This window comes from Equus quagga, chromosome 13 (genome assembly GCF_021613505.1).
Source record: "Equus quagga isolate Etosha38 chromosome 13, UCLA_HA_Equagga_1.0, whole genome shotgun sequence".
NCBI classification, from domain to species: Eukaryota; Metazoa; Chordata; class Mammalia; order Perissodactyla; family Equidae; genus Equus; species Equus quagga.
Window position 1 is genome coordinate 14,319,389 of NC_060279.1, and position 25,077 is coordinate 14,344,465.

General features: G+C 40.6%; 1 protein-coding gene across 1 annotated transcript in view; it reads left to right on the forward strand.

Moving 5' to 3' along the window:
- AXDND1 (axonemal dynein light chain domain containing 1) overlaps positions 1-24,418 on the forward strand; it is a 79,539-nt gene extending 55,121 nt beyond the window's left edge. Inside the window, exons 21-26 of the mRNA XM_046684467.1 lie at positions 5,014-5,124; positions 11,612-11,728; positions 13,201-13,305; positions 19,995-20,077; positions 20,974-21,221; positions 24,114-24,418. Coding sequence (XP_046540423.1) covers positions 5,014-5,124; positions 11,612-11,728; positions 13,201-13,305; positions 19,995-20,077; positions 20,974-21,221; positions 24,114-24,202 — 753 coding nt within the window. The 3' untranslated portion in view covers positions 24,203-24,418. The remainder of the gene's footprint in view (positions 1-5,013; positions 5,125-11,611; positions 11,729-13,200; positions 13,306-19,994; positions 20,078-20,973; positions 21,222-24,113) is intronic.
- The last annotated feature ends 659 nt before the right edge of the window (positions 24,419-25,077 follow it).

Sequence of the window (25,077 nt, forward strand, 5' to 3'; positions counted from 1 at the left end):
GAGCATAGATAATGACTGCAAGTTTTCCCAGTTAATTTCAAATAACTGACAAAGTTCTAAAAAAAAATCCCAATAAATATAGGAGAAATAAACCTCATAAATACAGATGCTGAATCCAAATGTAAAAATAGCAAATTTCATTCAGTAGAAATTTAAAATAATAAAACACTGTGAATAATTAGGGTACGTGTCAGGGGAGTAAGAATATTTTACTGTTTGAAAATGTGTTATTATAGGTATATTTCACTTCTCCTCATCTAACAGCTGGAATATCTCAGTTTTAGTTTTGATTCTGGGAAGGCCTCAAAGTGTTCTTCATGTGCCTCTGAACCGAACAGTCTCTGGGAGCTTGCAGCCCTCACTGTGCATCTAGAAATGTGCTCCCATCTTCTCAGGCCTGCTGCAAGCAGACCCTGCTGCTACCCACTCCCAGATGTGGTAGAGATCCTGAATGTGGCAGGCTGGTGGTGGGGACCAACTGGCCTGTGGCACAATACACCTTAGTCTTCATTTACTACTTAAATGGGGGTAGAGCTCCATGTGGTGAGACCATGTTTCCAGGTAAAGGCAATTTTAGAATAAGGATTTTAGGATGCTTTGAGGTATACCTCCTCATTAAATTTAAGGCTACAGCAATATGGAGGGACATTATTGTGAGAGGTTCTTCATGAGGGGACCTTAGGGAACTATATAAAAGCATCCTTATTAGGAGATTTTTGTGAGAGCTTTGTACAATGGGCCATTCGTTGCCTGTCCCACCCAGGCCCTCCCTGGAGGCCCATGATCTGACTCTCTCTTTGAGAACCGACACTTTCCACCAGGCTACTTAGGTCTTCTGTTAAGCTCTTTCCCATTTACTAACCCTTTGCTAGCAATTTCAGATCAATAAACCGGGAAGTGTTATCAGAGGAGGCTGAGAATCTGCTCTCGTGCCAGAAGTAAGCCTATAACTCATCCCATCCTTGGGCCTTTTTTCTACCCAATGTGTAAGGCCCCTCTCTAAGTCTGAGGCTGAGGCCTTTCAAGGGTACATCAGACTAGTTTATGGCTTAGCAGGATCCCCTGCCCACTGCCCTGGGAGTGCCTCAGGACTCTTTATAAAGAAAACAAATGGTTCGTTCCCCCTTCATTAGGGTTGTCTTAATTCCAAATTCATCCCTGTCCTTGACTGCTACCGTCTTCCCCTGATCTCCTAGACAACTCTGTGGTACACGAACCTTTATGACATCAGACTCTGGGACTCCTATGGCCTCATCCATATCCCACAAAGTGAAGAGTGGAAGATGGTCCTCCAGAGAAGCCTTGTCAAATGTGGTTATACTGAGATGCTGTGTGGCTTGTCCCGCACTCCAGCCACATTCTAGCACTTGAAGAAGAACATCTTGCCAACCTACTAGACTGATACTTGGATGACATTAGTGACAGTTTCCCACAATATAATATTTCTTGGGCTCCTTTCCAGTGAATGAGAGTTGCATGATGCTGTACAGGATTCTGGAGTGGGAAGCCTCTTAAGTAAGTATCTTTTGAAGTTTGATCACTCTTACTGATGGTTCTTACTCTTCCACCATAACTACCTAGATAAATTACTTCTTCAAGAAGACTTGGGAATTATCTAGTTCCCCAAGACCATTGAGGTAGTCTAGTGGCTAATGACCCTGTTTACCTCCCACCTGATCCTGGCTTATCCTGACGCAGTTTGACTTCACACAGCTGAGCTACAGTTAAGCTGGAAGCCATTCTTCAAGAGGATTCAGCTCTAGCGATCCTTGCCCCTGTGACAATTTCTGAAAGAAACTGGTGTCAGTGCATATCAACCGCTCCACTTGGGAATACTAATTGCTTATCATTAAGGCTTCATTTGAGGCTTGGAAGCACTGTATCAAAGAGGCCTGGCATCCAGTGAGAGAATATCGGGACCACTGCAGTCTAGACTAGCTACTGAAAACCCAGAAACTTAGCCCTCAATAAGCTAGATAGATGTCTTTTTTCACGTGCCTTCAGTTGACCATCTATAATGTTCCCAGGCATCTAGAATTAGAGTCACTGATGCTCTGGAGTTTAATCATAAACTGAGCAAATGGCGGATGACCTGGAAGGATCTCTGAGATAACCTTCAGCAGGCCAAGACTGGTAAAAGATACACAATTAACCAACTCCTGATAGTGCTGAGAATATATGGGAGGGAACTATCTCCTCTCAAGAACAAAGGAATACTGACCCTGGTGGAAATGAGAGGATTTCTAGCTGGGGCCCTTCAAACTGACTTCTGGCTGCAGTTGACTCCCCCCCACGCCATTCTTTCCCATCTCTGCCCTGTGTAATTTATCAAGACCCTGCCATCCACCATGGGCTGCAATAACTTCCTGTCATCCAAGTACTATTGCCAGTTCCAGGATTTGGCCCTCCAAAAGGAGTATGACTTTGAAGAGTGGTGCTGGGGACCTGCCTCTTGTGGTGTTGCAGTAGGTAAACTCAGGGAAGTCCCAGATTTCCCAACTTTTTGTGGGGACCTGGGGATGATGGATTCTTAATAATTCCATTACCACCATAGTCTCACCACTGATACTCTATAAAAGACTATCTGCTGTAGCCTTCTCTTTCTCCAGCTTTTGACCCACTACGATAGGCTTAACAGTTAGGACCATCTCTTGCTTTTTAAATCCTCCTTCACCACAGACAAGAATTTCAGCCCTTTACTTCACACCAGAAATATTTATTAACACAACCCTGATTCAGACTTTATTAGAATTAAGTAACAGTGTAGATGGAAGGAGATCCACATGTACTGGTTAGCAACCGAGCTATCTGGGTCTAGAGCTAGTCGAATGTGATGTTGAAGATTTTGAAGGAAAACTTGCTTAACTCTATAATTACTGTAAAACTTTCATCAAAAAATTCCTAGTGATTTTCTTCCCGTCAGGAGTCTTATGATAGTACTTTCGATGTCTCAGAAGTTTATAAGAAAATGACTAAGATCTATTGCACAGTATGCAAATTCAGCTGGAGAATAGTTTATTTCTCATGAATAATGAATTAACTCTGAAGAAATAAAATTTCAAAAATATCATACTATTTTCAAAATTAACTAATGCTTTGTTCTAAGTACAATAAAGAAAGTTAAATAATATGTGCATCAAATTTTGTAGCTGGAAGGATCCTTGGGGGCAGTGTTGTGATGGAGACTCACAATGGCTCACAGGAGCTGACTGTGACACGCCTTCCCAATTCCACATTCAGCGATAATGGACTGAATTGATAAATACCATTGAAATGGCCATAGTGGGAATACGTATATCATGGAAATCAGCAAATGCTACATTTGTTTTTATTAGATGAAGACTATTTAAGAGTTTACTCAAGGGGCTGGCCCGGTGGCGCAGCGGTTAAATGTGCACGTTCCACTTCGGCAGCCCAGGGTTCGTGATGGTGCGGACATGGCACCACTTGGCAAGCCATGCTGTGGTAGGCATCCTGCACATAAAGTAGAGGAAGATGGGCACAGATGTTAGCTCAGGGCCAATCTTCCTCAGTGAAAAGAGGAGGATTCGCGGCAGTTAGCTCAGGTCTAATCTTCCTCAAAAAAAAAAAGTTTACTCAAGAAGTCACAGCTAACTAGGTGAACTTAGGACTAGAACCCAATACTTTCGTATCCCTTGTTTGATCCTCTTTTCAATATGCAGTAAGACATCATCCCAACCCTTTGAATCCAGAATTTAAACTTATCAGTGAAATTACAAAGCTGTGGTAAACTTACCTCTACTGGCTTTAGCTTCCTTATCTTTAACATAACAGTTTGGATTTGATTTCTAAAATTTTTTGGCTCTGATATTTCATAGTAATTCCACAATTAAAGACAAGTTTAATAATGAGAAAAATATAAGACATCTTACTGCTCTTTATGGTTGATTTCAGGAACCTGAAGCAGGTCATTATTTCACCACACGGTACAGTTTTTTGATGGTTAAAGTGACCAGATTCTTCCCCAGAGAAGATAATGTTTCCCAATTCCCTCTGCTTTTACTCACTAATAAGGAATAATGGATCTTTTAAACGTTGAAGCCAGATCTTAGCTGTCAGGAGATCTTGGTAAAGTAAACGTAGGTTTGCTATTCACTCTAGGTAGACGAGACCTGCTGTAGACCCGGCTTGTATCTCAATAGATAAGTTGTGAGCGTCTTTTCTGGAACGGTGCCTGAAATCTTTATTCATTCACTCTATGGGGGCAGGGACAGTAATATTTTTCTAATGGTTTAGAGCCCAGGCCACCTAGATTAGAATCCAAGCACCATGCTTAACTGTGTCTGTGACCTTGAGCAAGCTATTTATCTGCTCTCTTCCTCAATTTCCTCATCTTAAAATATAAGGATAACAATAGAACGTATCTCAGGTCTCATCATAAGAAAAAAAAAATTGTGACTATGTATGGTGACGCTTGTTAACTGGACTTATTGCAGTGATCATTTTGCAAGATGTACACATTTTGAATCATTACGTTGTGTACCTGAAACTAGTACAATGTTATTTCAATTATACCTCAATAAAAAAATAATAATATATGTCTCACATTGAGGATCAAATGAGTTCATATATGCACAATACATGCTTATCACAAGAGTCTGGCATATAATTAAATGCCATGTAAGTGTTTGCTATCGTTATTGTTATGCAATCACAGTTGACCTGGCCAGTTACATAACGTTTGTTGGGACAGACCATTTGCCCATAGTAAATTCAGCAATCTTTCTGCATCTGGTTTTATGGCACTTCACCGCTCCTTAGTCCCATTCCAACCCAGGTTCCAAACCCCGTTGATAAGACATGATATGTAGGTCTACAGTCATAAAAAATCACATCTGCACAAATCTTGGAACCGAAGTGATACAAAGTTAATTGAATGGCGCTATCTTTAGAGGCACTGTACTTAGCAGCTCCTCAACAGGAATGGGTGAATAAATTAGCTGGTGTAATCTGATTTTTCCTGCTTAGTAATGATCTTTTCTTTCTTCTCAGAAAGAATGTTATGAGTGGATCACCACGTGCTCTCACCTCCTGTCTGGGATCAAAGGCAGAGAAATAAATTTATTGACACATGAAGAAAAAGCGCACCTATTTGAAGAAGAGGTATTTTCCGTGTGTTAGCTCTGTTCGTTATTCAGGTTCTTCGTGCATTTCAGTGGATAAGGCTTCAGCAACCTTTTCCAATCAGTGTTTTGAATCCTCATTTATTTACTCTATCAGAAGAGAATTTTGGCTCTGACCAAGAGCATTGGCAGTTCTTCCCGCTTTTAAGAGAGGATCATCGCCCAAACTTCTCTCCTCACTTTCGTAGCAGATGGTTTTGTCGTCTGCTTCCTAAAGGACGGGGTGGCTTTCAGAGGGGAGCTGCCTGCCGCTTCCTCAGGCGTACGCTCAGATGACCTGCTTCTGCACACACCCTTCCTCCTCAGTCTCAGTCTTCCCGTCCAAGGTTATTTCTTCCTTTGAGAACTTAATCCCATGTCCATCGTCCTCTCTCTTTTGTATCTTTAACACCCTCCTCTCTAATGGTTCCATTTTACCAACATATAAACATGGTCCTTTCTCTCACTCTAAAAGACAGGTGCCTTGTTCTTGTCTCCTTCTCTCCTACTTCTTTCTCTTTCCTGTAACAATCACTTTTCGTAAAACTCTGAAGCTACTGTAAGGTCACCAATGATTCCTTATTGCCAGATCCAAGGAACTCCAATCCCATATTTAACCTGACTTCTCTGTAGCATTTGACCCTGTTAACCGTTCACTCTGTTTTTTTTTAAAGATTGGCACCTGAGCTAACAACTGTTGCCAATCTTCTTTTTCTTTTTTTTTTTCCTGCCTTTTCTCCCCAAGTCTCCCCAGTACATAGTTGCATATTTCAGTTGGGGGTCCTTCTGGTTGTGGCATGTGGGACGCCGCCTCAGCATTGATGAGCCATGCCATGTCCATGCCCAGGATCTGAACCAGAGAAACCCTGGGCCGCCAAAGCGGAGCACATGAACTTAACCACTTGGCCACGGGCCCAGCTGCCAATCATTCACTCTTTTAGTAATCTCTTCTCACAAGACAAAAATTCTGTGTTTTTTTTCCTACTTATTATTTCTTTTCACTCTACTTTTAGTCTTCCACCTCTACATACTTCTTAAACGTTGCCATTTTGCCTTGGCTTGCTTTCACTTCTTATTCTACCCCCTACACATTACTATTAATCCTGTGGTTTTAACTACCACCTGTTTACCAAGGATCTCAAATCAATGAATATCGTATACTTAATGGGAGTCACAAATGTTTATTTTTACTTCCATCTCTTTGAGGGAATTCACCTCCAGTAAATTCTGAAGAAGCTCTCATTGCTATCAGAGCCATAAACTATACTGGTATGATCTGATGGCGCTGTAGGAGAGGAAGAAACTTTCCTCTACCCTTCTAGGTTCTTCTGGCTGGTCTAAGAATTAAATTGACAATAACAGGAGGAAATCAAAGAAAGTTTAATAACATGTATGCATGGGAGAAACCCAGGAAAACTGAGTAACTCACCAAAATAGCCAAAGCCACCACCTTAAATACCATCTTGAGCTAAAGACAAAAGAGGATGTTGGGGGTAGTGGTTTGGGACTTGAAAGGGGAGGAAGGCAATTCACATGGAGATGGGAAAGCAAATGGTTGATAAACAAATGTTTGCCATGCCAGGCAGAGACAATGGGACATGGAGAGGACTTTGATCAAATGGGCCTTGCTAGGTTCCTCCCTGTCTACCACACCTGGTTGATGTTGTACTATAGTTATCGATGGTGATAGCTCCTTCCTGGAAGAAGCTTTCCATATTAAATTCTTTTAGGCAATTAGGGGAAAGTCAAAGTTTCTTCCTGAGTCTTTTTTTCTTAAAAATAATCAAGCCAGAGAGACACATTTTGTGGTGGCAAATTCTGCTCCCCTACGGCATGTATGTCAGTGCTCTTGAGTCTGAGAGGGAAGTTTCTGTCTACATATTTGTAGGACTTTAATTTTACATTTAAACACTGAAGAAACACTACCTTTCTAAATTATACACCTTTAACAAAAGCATTTTCCTTTGCTGTCCAGATCTTGACCAGAATTATTTTGAACTTAACCACTAAATGATTTCATAAACATTATAAATCTTAAGTTACCGTATAGTTTTAGAAACTTAGTAAAGTTCCAAAAACATAATGTTGGCTACACATCAGATCTAGGAAAAAATTCAAGAACTATACAGAATCATAGAATCTTACGAACAGAAAGGATTTTAAAGGTGATTGAATTCAGTCAACCATTGACACATAGATCTTAGTGTAACACCCACACTTGATCATTGTGCCTATGTTTGAATATCTTAAGTGACAAAGAACTACTTTCAGAGATAGCCCATTCATTTTTGGTGAGCACTGACTATTAGAACATGATTCATTCTATTGAACTAAATGAAATGTCTACTTGTAGCTTTTTCTACCCACTGGTTAGGACCCACTGCTACATCTTTTTGGGTTGATATGAATGAGGCTGATTTGTCTTCCACATTATAGTATTTCCAACATTTGAAAATAGTCATATTCACCCAAGCCTATTTCTGGATCTTCTATTGATCTACTCATCTATTGCCTGTTCATGGGTCATTACCACATATTTTAATTATTGAGGCTTTATGATACAGTCTCATATTTGGTAGGGCCAGCCGTCCTCACTGATCTGTTTCAGGTGCTGCATCGCTATTCTTGCTTATTTTTATTCTACATAACTTTATAATCTAACTCTAGAAAAAATATGATTGTTTAAAACTGGGATAATATTAAATTTATATATTAACTGAGAGAGGACAGACATGTTTATGATGTTGAGTTGTCCTAGCCAAGAATAGGGGATATAGGATGTCTACTTTTATGCCTTTTGAAAATTTTTTATAGTTTGCTTATTTTGCACATTTCTTGTAAGTTTTGTGCCTGAGTATTTTATTTTCTGCTATTTTAAATGGGATCTTCTTTTCCATTATATCTTCTAACTGGTAAATGTTTGTATATATTTTGTTGATGCCTGTATTTTAATTTTATGTGCTGTGACTTTACTAAATTGTCCTGTTGTTTTTAGTAGTTTTTCAGTTGATTCTTTTGGGTTCTCCAGATATTTAATCAAATCATCTACAAATACAGATAGTTTTATCTCTTTCTGTTCAATTATGATGCCTCTAGTTGCTTTTCCTTGTCTAATTGCATTGAATAATTCTTCCAATTCAATGTTAGATAGTAGTGAAGATAGCAAGCATCCTTTTATTGTTTCTGACTTTAAGTGTAGGAATGCCTATAGTGACGTACCTTTAAGAAATATTCTGGCATTGCAGGTGATTGTTTAATTTCTTTATTGTTCCTTTAGACATCTCAGGCCATCCACCCGGCGTCACTTTCCTTCTGCCTTAAGCTTTAGAGTTTTCTTTAGTCAGGATCTACTGGAGGATAACTCACTTTTTGTGTGTCTGAAAATGTCTTTATTTCACCCTTATTCTTAAAATTTTTTGCTGGGTGCACTATACTAGGATGATGTTCTTTTCTCTCAGCACAGTGATGATACTATTTCCACTGTTTTCTGGATTTTATGGTTACCAAACTCACAATTGAGAATTCAGTCGTCAGTTCCTTTCAAGTTGATCCATCCCTGTTCTTTGGCTACTTTTAAGATGTTCTTTTTGTCTTTGGCATTTTGCAATTTCACTCTGATGCATGGGGGTGGATTTTCTTTTCTTTTCTTTTTAAATTTTCGCTTGGGATTCTCTTGGTTTCCTGAAACTTTGGCTTGGTTTCTTTCAATAGATCTGGAAATTTTTCAGTTGTTATCTCCTCAAATATTGTCTCTACCATATTTACTGTATTCTTTCCTTCTGGAACTCTGAAGGGATATGTACTGGCATCTGTCCCCCACATCTCTTGATCCTCTTTCATATTTTCTGTCTCTTTGCCTCTGCATTGCATCCTGGATAATTTCTTCTGCCTTTCTTTCTTTTTTTAAAGATTGGCCCCTGAGCTAACATCTGTTGCCAATCTTCTTTTTTTTTTTAAAAAGATTTTATTTTTTTCCTTTTTCTCCCCAAAACCCCCTGGTACATAGTTGTATATTCTTCATTGTGGGTCCTTCCAGTTGTGGCATGTGGGACGCTGCCTCAGCATGGTTTGATGAGCAGTGCCATGTCCGCGCCCAGGATTCGAACCAATGAAACACTGGGCTGCCTGCAGCAGAGCATGTGATCTTAACCACTCGGCCACGGGGCCAGCCCCGCCAATCTTCTTTTTCATTTTTCTTCTTCTTCTCCCCAAAGTCCCCTAGTACACAGTTGTAGATTCTAGTTGTAGGTCCTTCTAGTTGTGCTATATGGGACACTGCCTCAGCATGGCCTGATGAGCGGTGCCATGTCCACACCCAGGATCCAAACCTGCAAAACCCTGGGCTGCTGAAGCGGAGCACATGAACTGAACCACTCGGCCATGGGGCCTGCCCCCTGGCTTACTTTCTAGTTCACTAATTTGCTCTTCAACTGAGTTTAATCTGCTATTAACCATTTCTGTTGAGTTTTTAAATTTAATTGTTGAATTTCTGTTTGGTTGTTTTTCAGATTTGATCATTTTTGCAGTCTTTCTCTCTTTACTCATATTTTCAATCTCTTATTTCCTTAAACAGGTTAAATGTAACTTTGTAGTCTATCTGATAATTCCAATATATGATATATCTGTATAAGGATGTTAATTACAACATTATTTATAATAGCAAAATACTAGAAACAATATAAATGTTGGTCAATAAGGGATTAGTTTAATAAATTATGATACATTCATATAATGGGATTCTGTGCAGATAAAGTAGATGTTTACGTAGTGAAATAAAAATCATTCCTGATATGTTATTGAGAGAAGCAGATTATAGAACGTAATATATTATAATATTGTATTATCATAACATAACATATATAATATTATTTCATTTGTATTCAAATATTTATATGTGTATAAATAAAGCAGTCTAGAAGAATATTCAGCAAACTGATAGAAGTTGCTACTGAGAGTTGAGATTCTTAATTTATTTGTATTCTTCAAATATTTTGCGGCAATAGAATATGTATTATCAGAGAAAAAGAGTATTTTCATTTTGGAAAAATATCCTAACATATTGTGAATATTTTTCTATACCATGTACATATTTCTACAATATCATTTAAAATTGCTATAAACTATCTTATTGTATGGTTTACATCATAATTTATTTATGCATTTTCCTATTGTGGGCACTGAGCTAATTTCTAGCTTTTGTTTTATAAAAATTACTGCAATAAACATCTGAAGGACAGTCGTTAGTCAAGATTCGTGTAGGCTCCTTTGAAGTATTCAACACTACTAACTCCTTCTCTCTTCTCTTTTGGCTTTCCTGGTGGCCCTCTCATACTTCTGAGGCAACTTTGGGCCTCCTTTGTGGCTCCTCTTTCTTCTCTAGCCCTTTAGGTGATTAGGTTCCTGTCCTAAGGCCTCGTCCTCTAGTCTCTTCACAAGTTCTCCTTTAGTGATGTAATTTACTTTCTCGGCTCTAACTAAAGGCAGGTAACTGTTAAATTCCTATCTTTAGCCCAAATCCCTCCATCTAAACTCCGGGTCCATATATTCAGCTACTTCCTGGATATTTGCACTTGGATATCTTAGTGGTACCTTAGATTCACACAGCCTAATCTGAACTTGTCTATTTTCCCAAGCTTGCTTAACCATCTTTGTTCAGTATCTCTGTGAATGGCATTATCATCTACGTAGTGTCCTAAACCATATACCAGGTATCATGCAGGATGCTCTGTTTCTGTGACCATCCCATGTCCATCCAGTCAATCAATCACTGAGTTACCTGCTAAATATCTCTTGAATCCTCATCCTCTTCATTCCTGCAACTCTGTGTTGTTCATTCAGTCCTCTTGTCAATTTCTTCTCCCTCCTCTTCCTCTCTCTCTTCCTCTTCTTTCCTCCCTTCCTTCCTCCTCTTTAAATCTACTCTCCTGTTGCTACAGTGATTGTTTTCAAATGCAAAACAGACCAATCAATTTATTGCTACTTCAGCGCCTTCAGGATGAAATCCAATCTCCGTGGCATGCCGGTCTAGCTCTTCCTCTGTGCCTGTGCCCCGTCCATCTTCCCCCAAGTTTCTGACCCACTGAACTACTTTTGTTCTTAGAGCCAATCATGCGCATACAGCATCCTCTACCTAGAACTCCCTCGTACCGTCTTTTTTCTCTTGCTCATCCTTTGAAGAGAAAACTTAGGCATTAGCTGCTTCAGGAAATCTTCCTGACCAACCAGCTCTTTCACCCCTGTCCACTACCAGATCTAGATTAGGTGCTCCTCCTATGTGACTATATGTGTCCATAGCATTTTCTTGTTCACTAAATTGTAAGCTTTTTAAGGGCAGGGACCTTTCTTGTTAATCTTTGTATCCTTATCACTAGCACAATGCCCAAGTGCAGGATTAGTGCTCATTAAATGTTTTTGAATGCATAATTGCTAATACAGTACTAAAATATTAGTATACCCTAAGTTATAATTGTAATTGTTTTATCTCACAGGACATTTTAAAAGAATTCCTTGAGCCTGAAAGAGACAAGCCTTCTAAAGAGAATGAAGAAGAAAGTAAGGAGGATAAGAAACTTGGGGAGGAAAAGGAAGAAAAGAAAGCGGAAGAAGTAAGATTACTTAGTATTATTTTTTCTTTCTCTTTATATTTTTAAGGAATAGAGAGAGAGAGGTACTGTTGAAAATGGAACTAGATTATCTGGAGTAAACTCTTCAACTTCCTTCTTTTCCTCACGTAGACTTAGCTAGACTTACAGACACACATCTCTTTATTGCTCCTCTCCAAATCCAGCTGTCTCCCATTAGCCTCGTTTACACCTGCACTCCTATTAACCATATGACCTACCTCTCGTCCTGATGCTGTTTCTTTATCCCTTCATTGCCAGATTTTTCAAATAGTAGTTTAAACCCTGTTTCCACTTCTTGGGCTCCCATTCTGAGCTGCCTCTTTCCCTCCTCCCAGGCCCATCTCCACACTTCCCTTCTCCTTACCCTGTCTCCATCCCTGCTATTAATATTAGTAGTAATTAGGGTAATTAGGGCATTAGTAGTAATAACAACCCTTCCTGGGGCATTTACAATAATAATAATGAAAATACAATGAAAACTACCAGTGATTAGTGCCCCATTAGTTATCTCTTATCTACAGAAAACAACTTCAAGGTAAATATTATTGCCCCCATTGTACAGATAAGAAAACTGATGCTCAGAAAGGTTGACTGACTTACCCAAAATCATACAGCTATAAGTGGCAGAATGCACATTCAAACCCAGATAAGTCTGACATAAGAGCCCTTGCTAATTCCTGGATTAACTATTGTCTTCAGCTTTTAGAACTCATGCTCACCTAACATTTTCTATACTGTCTTAATTCACTTCCCTGATGTTTCTTCTCTGTGAATAGTTTAGATATTGGCATGACCCCAGGCTCTGACGTAGGTCCTCTGCTCATGTGCGTGCAGGACCACAGAGGAAAAGCATCATGCAACACTCAAGCCTCTTTTGACCAGCATTTTCTGTTTTATTTCTGGTACAGTGCTTGGTATAAAGAAGGTACAAAATAAATGGAAAGCAGTATTATTTGGTCACTAAATTCTACCATATCTTTCAAGTATGTAATGCATCCCCTCCTTTCCTCCTTCTGTGGCTTTATCAGGCCCTTTGCTCTGTATTTTAAAAACTTCTATTCAACCTTCAAATATAATTTTTCTCTGAAAAAATTTCCATGGGTGTGTAGGCAGAATGCAGGGCCCTTTTCTGGGTGCACACAGCTCTTGGAACACAGCTCTGTGCTAAGAGTAATCATGCATACCATAATTATTTTATTGCTATCTCTCCTAATGTACTGTGAGTTCCTGAGATCTGGAAGAAATCTTTGGTTTTTTGAGTTATCTCCCCTTGTCCCCATTTCCCCATCCCCATTAATTTCTCACACAGTGTTTGCTGTAAGTCTTCAAAAATTCTTGTTAAATGATTAAAGCAAATGGAAAATTCAAGCTTCAGACATGGCACCAGGCAACTTGCCATGCCACTGTGTCACATACCAGCTCACTAACAGGTCCTTGGTATTTCTGTGCCCTAGAAACTTTCAACATCTACAGAGAAGGAAAAACTCATTCGATTCATTGGAGAAGACGAAAATGTTCATACCAAACCTCTGTTTGAAACAGATGTGTTGTCTTCCTGGGTATGTATCTGAAACCCAACCAGAAAGTTCAAAACTAGAGAAAAAAGCTAGGAAATTTAACATTATGTAAAAATGGTGTGGATCTAACATAACCTTTAGCTTCTCCAAAAGGATCAAGGGCTCCTAAGTAATATATTTTCCAGATTTTTTTTCTCCCAGCATCATCCCTGGAAAACTCTCATTTTTTCTGGGCTGGCCTGGTGGTGTAGTGGTTAAGTTCACACAGTCCACTTCAGCAGCCTGGGGTTCATGGGTTTGGATCTCTGGCGTGGACCAACACGCCAGTCATCAAGCCATGCAGTGGCAGAAGATTGGCACAGATTTTAGCTCAGGGCCAATCTTCTTCACCAAAAACAACTCTCGTTTATTTACCTTAACTCTACAAACCTTCTCATTCTCTTCTTTAAACCTCATTTTAAAATCAGCATCTCATCCTTTTCCTTAATTTAACAATATCTTGGTCAATATTTGAATTTATATTCATTCAGCAGACTCTACTGAGAATTGTGATAAGCACATACCTCCAACTACAGGGATTACTGGGAAATTAGAAAACTTTAGACAGCAGCTGTGGAAACTCAGCAGGAAAACAAATTTAAAATTCCTTCACAGAAAGTTCTAGAACCACGGTAGATTTTAAATAAGCTCTAGATTGGTATCTCTCTCTATGCAGGATGCCATGACTGTAGGACTCTATGGGAGGGCTTCAACCCATTAATCTCCTGAAATAGTATGCAACATTTTGTGTGTATGTTCATACGCTGCATCTTCTTTGGGGGCAGAGAGAAAAATCCATAGGTTTCATCAAATTTCCCAACCCCAAAGTTAAGAATCATTTCACTGTTAGGGTTTTGATCCATCTGAGTAGACAGTGGTGTGTGTCGGGGTGGGGAGCTGTGCTGAGGGCAGTGGTGGATGGCAGCTAGATCACTAAGGTGAAGGTGTGGCCCAAAGTAGAGGCAGATTGCAGGGATATATGTCCAGGAAGGTTGTAGGAAATATGCTCCAACTCTAGTAGGAAAAATTGGGAGAAACCATGTGGAGAGTCAGACAGGAGCTACAAAACTGGGGTGAGAGTGGTGCATGGGTGTGGGGGGGTTGCAATCACATTCTCCCAAATAGTGCCTTTTTAACAAATTTTTGAAATAATATGTTCACCACCAATAGTCTAGTTTTTATCCATCACCATACATATTATGCCCCTTTATCCCTTTGCCCTCCCCCACCCCCCTCCCCTCTGGTAACCATTAATCTGTTCCCCTTATCCACGTTTGTTTATCTGCCACATATGAGTGAAATCATACAGTGTTTGTCTTTCTCTGTCTGGCTTATTTCACTTGGCATAATACCCTCAGGGTTCATCCATGTTGTCACAAATGGCACAATTTTGTCTTTTTTTATGGCTGAGTAGTATTCCATTGTATATTTATACCACATTTTCTTTATGCAATCATCAGTTGATGGGCACTTAGGTTGCTTCTACATCTTGGCTATTGTGAATAATGCTGTGATGAACATAGGGGTCCATAAATCTCTTGGAATTGTTGATTTCATGTTCTTTGGAAAAATACCCAGTAGTGGGATAGCTGGGTCATGTGGTATTTCTGTTTTTAATTTTTTGAGGAATCTCCATACTGTTTTCATAGAGGCTGCACCAGTTTGCATTCCTACCAGCAGTCTATTTCCCTTTCCTCCACATCCTCTTCAACACTTGTTTCTTCCTTGTTAATTCTAGCCATTCTGATGGATGTAAGATGATATCTCATTGTAGTTTTGATTTGCATTTCCCTAATAATTAGTGATGTTGAACATCTTTTCATGTGCCTGTTGGCCATCTGTATATCTTCTTTGGAAAAATGTCTATTCAGATGCTATGCCGTTTTTTAGATCAGGTTGTTTTTTTGTTGTTGAGTTGTATGAATTCTTTATGTATAATGGAGATTAACCCCTTGTCAGATATATGATTTGCAAATATTTTCTCCCAGTTAGAGCGTTGTATTTTCGTTTTGTTGATGGTTTCTTTTTGCCTTGCAGAAGCTTTTTAGCCTGATGTAATTCCATTTGTTTATTTTTTCTTTTGTTTCCCTTGCCTGAGTAGGCATAGTATTCTACAAGATACTTCTAAGACCGATGTCGAAAAGTGTACTGCCTATATTTTCTTCTAGAAATTTTATGGTTTCAGGTCTTACATTCGAGTCTTTAATCCATTTTGAGTTAATTTTTGTGTATGGTATAAGATAATGGTCTACTTTCATTCTTTTGCATGTGTGTGTCCAGTTTTCCCAACACCGTTTATTGAAGAGACTTTCCTTTCTCCATTGTTAGTTCTTGGTTCCTTTGGTGAAGGTTGGCTGTACATAGATGTGTGGTTTTATTTCTGGGCTTTCGATTCTGTTCCATTGATCTGTGTGTCTGTTTTTGTGCCAGTACCATGCTGTTTTGATTACTATCACTTTGTAGTATATTTTGAAGTCAGGGATTGTGATGCCTCCAGCTTTATTCTTTTTTCTCAGGATTGCTTTGGTTATTCAGGGTCTTTACAGAAACTGACATATAGTGATATACACCTGAGATTTACACAATGTTATAAGCCAATATGACCTCAATAAAATAATTAAATAAAAATAATATGTTAATATATCAGTCAAGACAATGAAGCAAAGATGTAAGAGGAAGCAGTGTGAACACAGTGTCCTTAGACATGTACAAAAAAGAGAGATAAAGGGTAACACCGTTTTATCTGCTACCTGCAACCAGTCCCCCCCAAAGCCCTCTTGCCTCAGATTTGCTCCCCTGAGGTAAGAACACTGCTCTGCCATCCAGGTTGGGCTGCAGGGTCAGTCCCTGGAGCTAGGCAGGAAGCAGACAGGAAAACAAGAGCCTATAGCCTGGGGCAAAACTGAGGGTGTGGTACATGTCTTTGATGATGTGGGGCTCCTGCTCTGGGATGCCACTATTCCATCTGATATAGTGTGGTGCCACACTAGCCCACCCGAGGACGATGTGGCCCAGAAAGTCCATCTCCAGGCCTTGAAAAGTTGTTGTTGCTGCTACTATAGATCTCCGAAGACTAAACTGTCTATGTTCTCACTGACCATACGGTCTGGGGAGTGGACCCAAATGCCTTTCAGGTGTACTATTACCTGCAAGCTCCTGGAGGTAAAGAAGAATCAGGTTCATCCTATGGCGTGGTGGCTGGAGCACTGCACTTGTGGAACGGGATCCCCAGGTGCTCAAACAAAAGGGGCCTAATTGTGCTAAGTGAGTGAAGACAAGGCTGATATTGGGGGATGTTGGTACCCAGAGAATGAAGATTCTATGAACCAGATTGTGAGGTCAGAGATCTGGGGTAGGAGGTGGAGCTGGGGGAAGCGCTCTCCTGATTCAGACTACACTGCGGGCTCGGGGGAACAGGCTCCGTGCTCCTTCCATTTACAAAGATACTGGGGCTCCCTAAGGGTGCTTTAAGGTTTCAAAACTTTCACTGTAAGTTTTTCATTTGCTTTTGTTTGCTTGTTTGTCTTCCTTTATTCTTTTTGATAGACACTCAGCCTCTGGTCCTAAGAACAAAAGCAACCATTTAGGAGGAATATAGGTCCAAGGCATCAGACCCATCGGGCAGCTGCCCTCTCTCTTCCTGGTCTAGAAATACAACTCCTAGGAGGCAGCACATTTGATTGACACTGGAGAAGGAAGGAAGGGAGGGAGGGAAGGATAGGGAAGCAGAGACCTTGTGGTCTGCAGTATAACTTGTCATGTCCCTGGGAGCTGAGCGGTACAACAGGAGAGCTCAAGAGATAGCTGGATCCCGGGTTTCTGGTGAGACGTAGCTCCAGACCACTGGGAAGCCAGGCACCTGAGCGTGGAAAATTCCAGCTACTCCTAGTATCCCCTCCTGCAAGTGACTCCAGTATAGGATTTTCTGGGGGTTGAGACATGAGTGATATCTCAACAGGAGTGGTAGTAAGTCACCACCAGCCCGGGCAGGCTAAACCAGGGCCTTATTCATATTGTTACCTGATGCCCTAGTGTCCACCATAATGGGGTCTGGACCATCCATTATTCAAAACTCTCCTCAGTTAGCTGGGAGTTAGGGCTTTGTGGGAATTCCTGAGGCTTGTACTCAAAGCTGGAACCACGTACAAAATGCCACCTGCTGTGCCTGATACAGGCACAGCTACCCAATTCAGCACTGAGCCTGATTCACTGGTGAACTGAGTGATCCCATTAAGCAGCATTGACTTTGCCTCTGCCCTTCCTGGGGGAAGGCTGCTCTGCCTTCAAGTGCAGCTCAATTTAGTCAGTTCTCAGAACTCGTTGCACAGCACCCTTTGTGGCCCTCTCGGAGTCAGAATTATTCCAACATTGTCTCTGTAGGACAGGCAACCCGAGTTGTACCACATTTCAGCTGACTGGTGGAGATATGGGATGACTAAATTCAGCAAGCTCTCCCCGAGGCCACCAAAAGTGCTCAGAGCTGTAGTGGACGCTGGGCACTGCTACTTGGCCGTATGAGTAGGGTTGCCTACAGCTCAGCTACCCTAATAAGCAAGACGTTAGAAACAATCTCTGTCAGGCTCATCTTCAAACCATAGGTCCTGGCTATCTATAAAGAGTTGTAAGTGTATGAGGAAGATAGGAGAGTTTGCTGGGTCAGCCCTGAACTCCTTCGGAAGAGTGAGCAGGGGCCAGTCTTGGGAGATCAGCAGTATTTTTAACATAAGATTACATATTCTGTCCTTACCTCTGTCATTGGGCTGAAGGAGGCCCTTAGAGATCTGAGTTTTCCTCCCACAATACCACGTACCCCAGGCATAGGTATTAAGAGCAGTGATTAATTTACCCAGCAGTGATTAATTTATAACCGCAACAGGGGAGGGCCCTTGGAATTGATGGCTCCAGAAAATAAGTCCAAAGCTGACAGGGGCAGTATGTCCAGCTAGGAGTTCAGTGCTGAGAGTTGGATCCCAAGGAGCTGGACCTGGAGCTCGATCCCCGCTGAGACAGTCCCAAACCAGAGATGTTAGTCCAATCCAAAGCCCATTGGTAGAGTCAGACCTCAGGAAGACCAAGCCCAAAACGCCAAAGGCAGAATTGGATTCGGACAGAGACTAGCTTGAAGCTGCAGCAGATTGTCACAAACATGGAAGGTTCAATGCGACGCTTCCAAGAGCCATGTGGCCCATGTTTGTCTCTATGATACAGTGGGCGAAAGAGCATAAAAGCTGAAGGGAGGTTAGGAATATGAGAAGAGGGCCCAGTGCAGTCCTTGTGCTTAGCCTTGAGGCATCTGTATCAGCACACGGGTGACGCAGGGGAGGTTGCCCCCAGCATACATAGAGGATGCCATAATGCTGGGAGCCCAGCGTCCAGCCCTTTAGGCCCTACTGGAGGGTTTGAAATGGGCCACACAACATTAACCTATACCTGCCAGTGTCAAAAGAGAAGGACATTTGCTTCGCACATTTTAACTGAATATATATATCTATTGAATGAATGAGGAGAGAGTCAGAAGGCTCAAATGCTAACTATGGAGTACAGTCCTGGTTTACTTTGGTTCCTGCCCATAGTTAAAGTTATTTCGTACAGTTATAAACCATGTGTGGAATTCCATTCCAGAAGCCTCTGCTCTGAAAACCTTTCTTTTGGATTCAAAGAACAAATAAGTTAGTAGCGTGTGCTGTATAGACACAGCCGCATCACATGCTGCTGATGCGGGCTGAACAATGATAGCATTTGCTTTCCAAAGAAACTGTCCAAGAAGGAGAAGCAAAGCAGAAAGAGAAATATGTGACTGGGAAAATAGAAAGAGAGTAAAAGAGCGAGAGTAAAGGTGAAAATGTTTAACACAGTTTCTTTTCTCTGGTTTTCTTTTAGAAAAAGCTAGCATAATGCAATGGAGCGTGTGATTGAGAATGAAGAGGCCAAGGAAAGGGTTTTGCTTTAAAACGCGAGATCGTTCTGTGACTGTGGCAGGCTGCCTGCCCTCCTACAGCTCCCTTTCCGACTGTAATGGGGGGCTTACCTTTTACTTACCTCTGGTTAGGAAACAGGAAAAATGAGATTTTAAAAAGCATACAGTTCTGTGAAAATGTCATAATATTCATTTTTAAATATGCTTATAATTTTGTCTTGTAAGTTTCCTCTTTTACCTTCCTCTTATTTTGTTTTCTGGAATATAGGTTGAGTGAAAATAAATGAAAGAGGGTATTTTTTTTTCATATCTTCATTGCCTTGATATTTATTAAGTTTCCTAAGGACCTGAAAGGTCTTATTGGATTTTGCAATGTTTTATGCTTAGTGAAGTAAATTATTAATAAGATAAGTATAGTTGGTTTCCTCGATCTTTAACTACATTTATTAGAGAAACATCTTTGCCCTTCTATTTATTTTTTAAACCTTTTCTTCTTTCCCTGTTTCTTTTTGTTGATATTGTTTTCCCTGCTTCTTTACAACTCTAATCAAATTTATGTCCACGTGTACCATGAATAATTTGGAAGCTGGTATGCTATTTGGCCACAGGCAATCTCTATTATTTTTGGTGTTAAGAATGTGCTTAATCACCTACTATATAAATATGGGTAGTAGAAAAAAATATTCTGAACAGCTTGGTGTAGAACATGCTGAAGAGGAAGAATGTTAGCTGTTGGGACTCTCAGTTCATTCATAGTGCATATTTCCTTTGTCAGAGAGAATCAGCTAATCAAGGTACATTGGCCCAAAAGTATATTGAAGCAATGGCTATAATTGAACGCACGCAGGAGAAGTTAATGTAAGTATGAGGCACCACAATGGTTAGAAGATGAAGATTGCTGGCCAGGAGGTTTGGCTGAGAAATCCACGCTTCTTGGCTGAGCTTTGGTTCTCCTCCTTCCTTCGTCCTCACTAGAGGGATGGGTATCTCCAAATCTTTTGCTAGAGGCAGTGAACTACACTGCTCGAGTAGGAACATCCGTCTTCACCCACAGTGGAGGTGGAGGAAGTCAAAGTGTGTGTGTGTGTAGGGGGATGGGGTGTTGGGAGTGATCCCATTCAGTATGTGTCTGAGAGATGAACTAGAGAAATAAATGGAGCTGGGAGAAACAACTGTGTGCACGAAAGAATGTTATTACATTACCCAAAGAGTGGGAAGGACGATGTAGTTAAAATGGCTGAGAATGCCAAGAGAAGAGCATAGCATATGGACATGAAACACGTGCTCTAGTGATTAAGAAGCACATCTCAGACTGGTTTTCTTGATCGCAAAATCCCGTTTTAAAGGGCGCTGGGAAAGAAGGGACACTATTGGATTGAGTTTGTTGGTCACATCAACGAAGAGAAGCCAAAATTAACTACTGAAAAGAGGTTCCTTGGCTATTGATGGAGAGTTCCATATCCTCAAACGTCAGATTTCACTAAGAAATGATAATATGTTGTATTCTTAAGTCAATTAATTAAAAATAAATCAATTCTTAAAGCATAACTGCAACTCTGACATTACCATCCAGAGTAGCTCCCAGGCCTCCAATTTTTGGTTAATCATTGATGCTGCTGCTTCCCTTATTTGAACCCTTGAGACACATTCATCGAATCCCACTGCCTTTTTTAGACAATGAGTTTCTATATATGAAAGATACTTTTTTGAACCTTTCCATTTTGTTGTGTTTCTCTGGACTTTGTCCACATCAGAGAGGTTGAAAGCAGAGCCAGACAAGCAGAGGAGAAGTTTGAGGACGTAAATGAGACACTTCATTATACCCTCATAAGAAATAAAGAACTGGAGAAAGAACTAGAAGAAATGTTGATAAAGTCTAGAGAGAAGGAGTCCGAAAGAGGAGAAGAAGAAGAAAATGAAGGAGAAAGAGAAGAAGAAGAAGAAAAAGAAGAAGAAGAAGAAATGAGACCACTAGAAAGTTCCTCAAAATCTTTGAAGAAAAGTGAGCCTTGCTTTCTCATTTTGCTTTATTTAGGTTGTATTTATGAAAGAAAACTTGATTGGGTCACAAATATTTTAGAAGAGTATCAAGATCTTTAGTGTTGGTCTACTAATTCATCCTTCTCACAGGAATGCATATACACTTAACTACATAACTATCTTATTCACATAACTCACAAAAAGGAAAAGCAAATGACTAACAACTGTAGACTAGTAAACTAATATAAGATACAATTTTTACTTATAAAACTGGCAAAGATTTTTAAAAACAAAAGAATACAATGCTGGTCAGAAGGAGCAAAGTAGTTAGCTTTACAGATAATATTTGTGGATGGACAGACAGATAGCCCTTTCAAAAAATAATTTGAGAGTACAAATGGATATGCCTTAAGAATATGCATATACTTTGACCTAATAATTTCACTCTTGAGAATCTAGTCTAAGGAAATAATACTACATACAGAAAAAAAATTAATGCACAAAGATGTTCAGTGTATCACTGTATATAATAGGAAAAAATAGAAACAACCTACCTCTCCAATCCTGGAAGAAAGATTAAATAAATTACGCTATATTAATATACCTGAATATCATGCAACTATGGAAATGGGGTTTATGAGAAATTTGTAATGACATGGGAAATTCTTATGTTAAAGTATCAAATGCAAGAAACAGGATGTGAAACAATTTTTTAAAGCTGGAAAAAAAGACCAGAAAGAAATACGCCCAAATATTGGCATTGTCTCTGGTTATGGAGGTTCATGGGGGAATTTTGTCTTTATTTTTTGGTACTTGTTGGGTTTTTCTATGATGAAAACAATGTCCTTTATTCTACAGGAAAAGGAAAGTAACTCTCTATTTTCTTATCTCCAATTAGTGCTGTAATATGCCCGCAAGCGGTTGTCAGTATCCCCAGAACTGGAGGCTATTTTTTGATTTTTGCTTTCATCTTCAACCTGGGGTCTGTTCCCAGGACAACTCCTGGTGCAAAGGATAGTACTGGGAAGATATCTACTCTCTGTCTTTCTTTGTCACCCCTATCTCTACCTATGGCCCCAGCAAAGGCAGTAAGTTAGCCAGTCCCTCACAGTCTCTGGGCCCAGGTATGGTATACCAACACTGTTTAGAGGAAGAGTCTGAGCCCATTTTCTCTCCTTCTGTTAACTCTGAACTGGTAAAATATTAATTATTCCAAGTGTGACGATCTCTTAGCTTTAGGTTTGAATATGTGTGAGATAGTTTTCATGAATTAAAAAATTTCAGGGCCAGCCCAGTGGCGCAGTGGTTAAGTGCGCATGTTCCATTTCAGCGGCCCGGAGTTAGCTGGTCCGGATCCCAGGTGTGGACCTACACACCTCTTGTCAAGCCATGCTGTGGCAGGCCTCCCACATATAAAGTAGAGGAAGAGGAGTACGGATGGCTCAGGGCCAGTCTTCCTCAGCAAAAAGAGGAGGATTTGTGGCAGATGTTAGCTCAGGGCTGATCTTCCTCAAAAAAAAAAAAAAGAAAAAAATTCATCTTCTCATATTGTGATGCAATTTTATCCTGATCATTTGAAAACTGGACTTTTTCCAGATTACAGAAAAATAAATATGCAAACCATACAAAAGGCCTATGTGTTAAACCTGAAGGCTACCTGAATATGGAATGAGTGAGTTTAGTTTCATCCATTTCCATCAAGGTCTTGAGGATTAGATTAAATTCAGAATAAAAAAGTTTTAATAGTTTTAGGTAGAGGATAACTATACACAGTTAGTCCCTCACCTGCAAATCATAACCTACACAAACAGAGTCATCCTCCCCCCTCCTGGTAGGCCCGTCAGTGTCATTGCCAGGGCCCTCAAAGGTGGAGGATGAGAAGCTTTGCAAAGCGTAGGGGAATTGGCTCCTAAGCGAGGCAATCCCCATGGCATGGAGGTGACCGGACTTTTTTCTCTGGAAAATCCGTAAGTTAGACATTCCTTAGGGTTAGCAGGCAGCTCCTTTAAAACGTGCAGATGCCTCTGGAACTGTGTGACGCTCATAAGGCATATACAGTGTCATGTGTGGATGAGTTAGTGCAGTGAGATGACTTTTCCCCTGAGAGCTGTGCAGTGAAGGGCTGGAAAAACATACATGATAAACAAAGGAGCCTTGTAAACGCTGAGTAAACAGAAGATCTGGAGGACTAAGGAGATGTTTATTTTTGTTTTATGTCAATATTTTTAATAATTAGCAAATCATCACACTCTAAGCTGTGAATAAAGAAAGGAATCGAGAGGGGAGTTTACAAAGATGAATATGACTGAGTCTCTGATCTCAGCGAGGCCCGTGATTAGGACTGGGGAGATACACTAATAGCAAGACAAGGTGTTAACAAGGTGACCAAAGGTGGGATGGAGGTGGCAGTAGCCAGTCGGAAGGATTCAAATTGAGAAGCTTGGTGTCATGGAGCAACCCAGGAGAGCAGACTGGATGGCAGAAGGGCTCCTGCACCCATCCCAAAGGTGGGCTTGATGGGGTCTATGCACCGGCGACTAGAGAGAGGGACCAGGAGACAGACAGGGCTGTAGGCATGGATGTGGGAGGATCCCGGATACCAGCTCTATTTGAATTTTTTTTCACCAAGCTTGGGGGTATATATAAGAAAGAATGAGGAAATGTTCTTCTTTTTCTTCTCCCCTTCACTACACATCCCTGTTTTCCAGGACCCAGAACTCAGGCACTTAACTGACTACACTTAAATGTTTTCTGAATCCCAATAACCAATTTAGAGTCAAATCTTGGGCACATAGTCTGTTTATAGCTTGGGGATTACTCAGGCGGAACAAAATTTTAAAAATGCTTTGTAAGGTTAAAAGTCCTTAGTAAATATAAGATGTTGTTCCTACAATAATTGCTTTTGTCTCTTCAGAGTCACAGAACAAAGAGGGTGCTCCCAACTCTAAATCCAGAACCCGGACTAAATCCAGCCAGAAGAGCAAACCCAAGCAGCAGCCATAGGGCGCTGGGCTTCCCCGTGGCTCCTCGCTGAACCCACCCCAGATACCTCTGTGCTGTTGAGTCTACCACGTGCCTCGACTGGAGGGAGTCCCTTTGCAACAGCTACTGGAAAAGCCATGACATAGACCCCAAGAACATTTTCTCTTTAAAAGTCACGTAATGGCTGTAGGGAATCAGCACATTATATTTCCCAGATTAAAAATAGCTTGTGCGGAAGTTGGCTGGCCTCTTCAATTGGTTTCCTAACAGAGATCTGTGAAAAGTGTCAATTTCTGTCAAGAAAATAATTCTCTTTGAAGACTTTGAACTCTGCGGAGAAGAGTGGCAAATAAAAAGCAGTATTTTTTTCAGTTTAAAAGAGAGGATCCTGATAATGTACTTAGATTTCTGCAGCATTTTTAGATTTCTTATGATTTCAGGCATCCTTATGATTAATCTGATCTTCACAATAATCATACAAAGTAGGTGGAGGAGATACTGTTATCCCCATTGCTCAGAAGATGAAACTGAGGCCCAAAATGGTTATAAGGCTCCCCAAGGTCATAGAGCTGATGGGCATCAGAGCCCCCAGCTTGCTGGACCCATGTCTGGATTGTTTGCCAGGAGCAATGAGCCACCAGGCCATTGCTCAGATGGTTTCCTTCACAGGGGCCGGTGTTGCTGAAGATTCGCCCAAAATGTCCATTCTTTGCTTTTATTGCCTCGTTTGTCAGCTCCATTCACAACCCTGGATCCATCTAGGCACTAGAGATGACCTAACCTGCAAAAATAAGTTTCAAATGACAAATGGACGTTCCAAGCAGTCGCCCAGCAAAGTCTCCCTCCTGCCTCATTGTTCCTGGCTCGCTCACTTTTGCCCTTATCTGTCCGGCTCC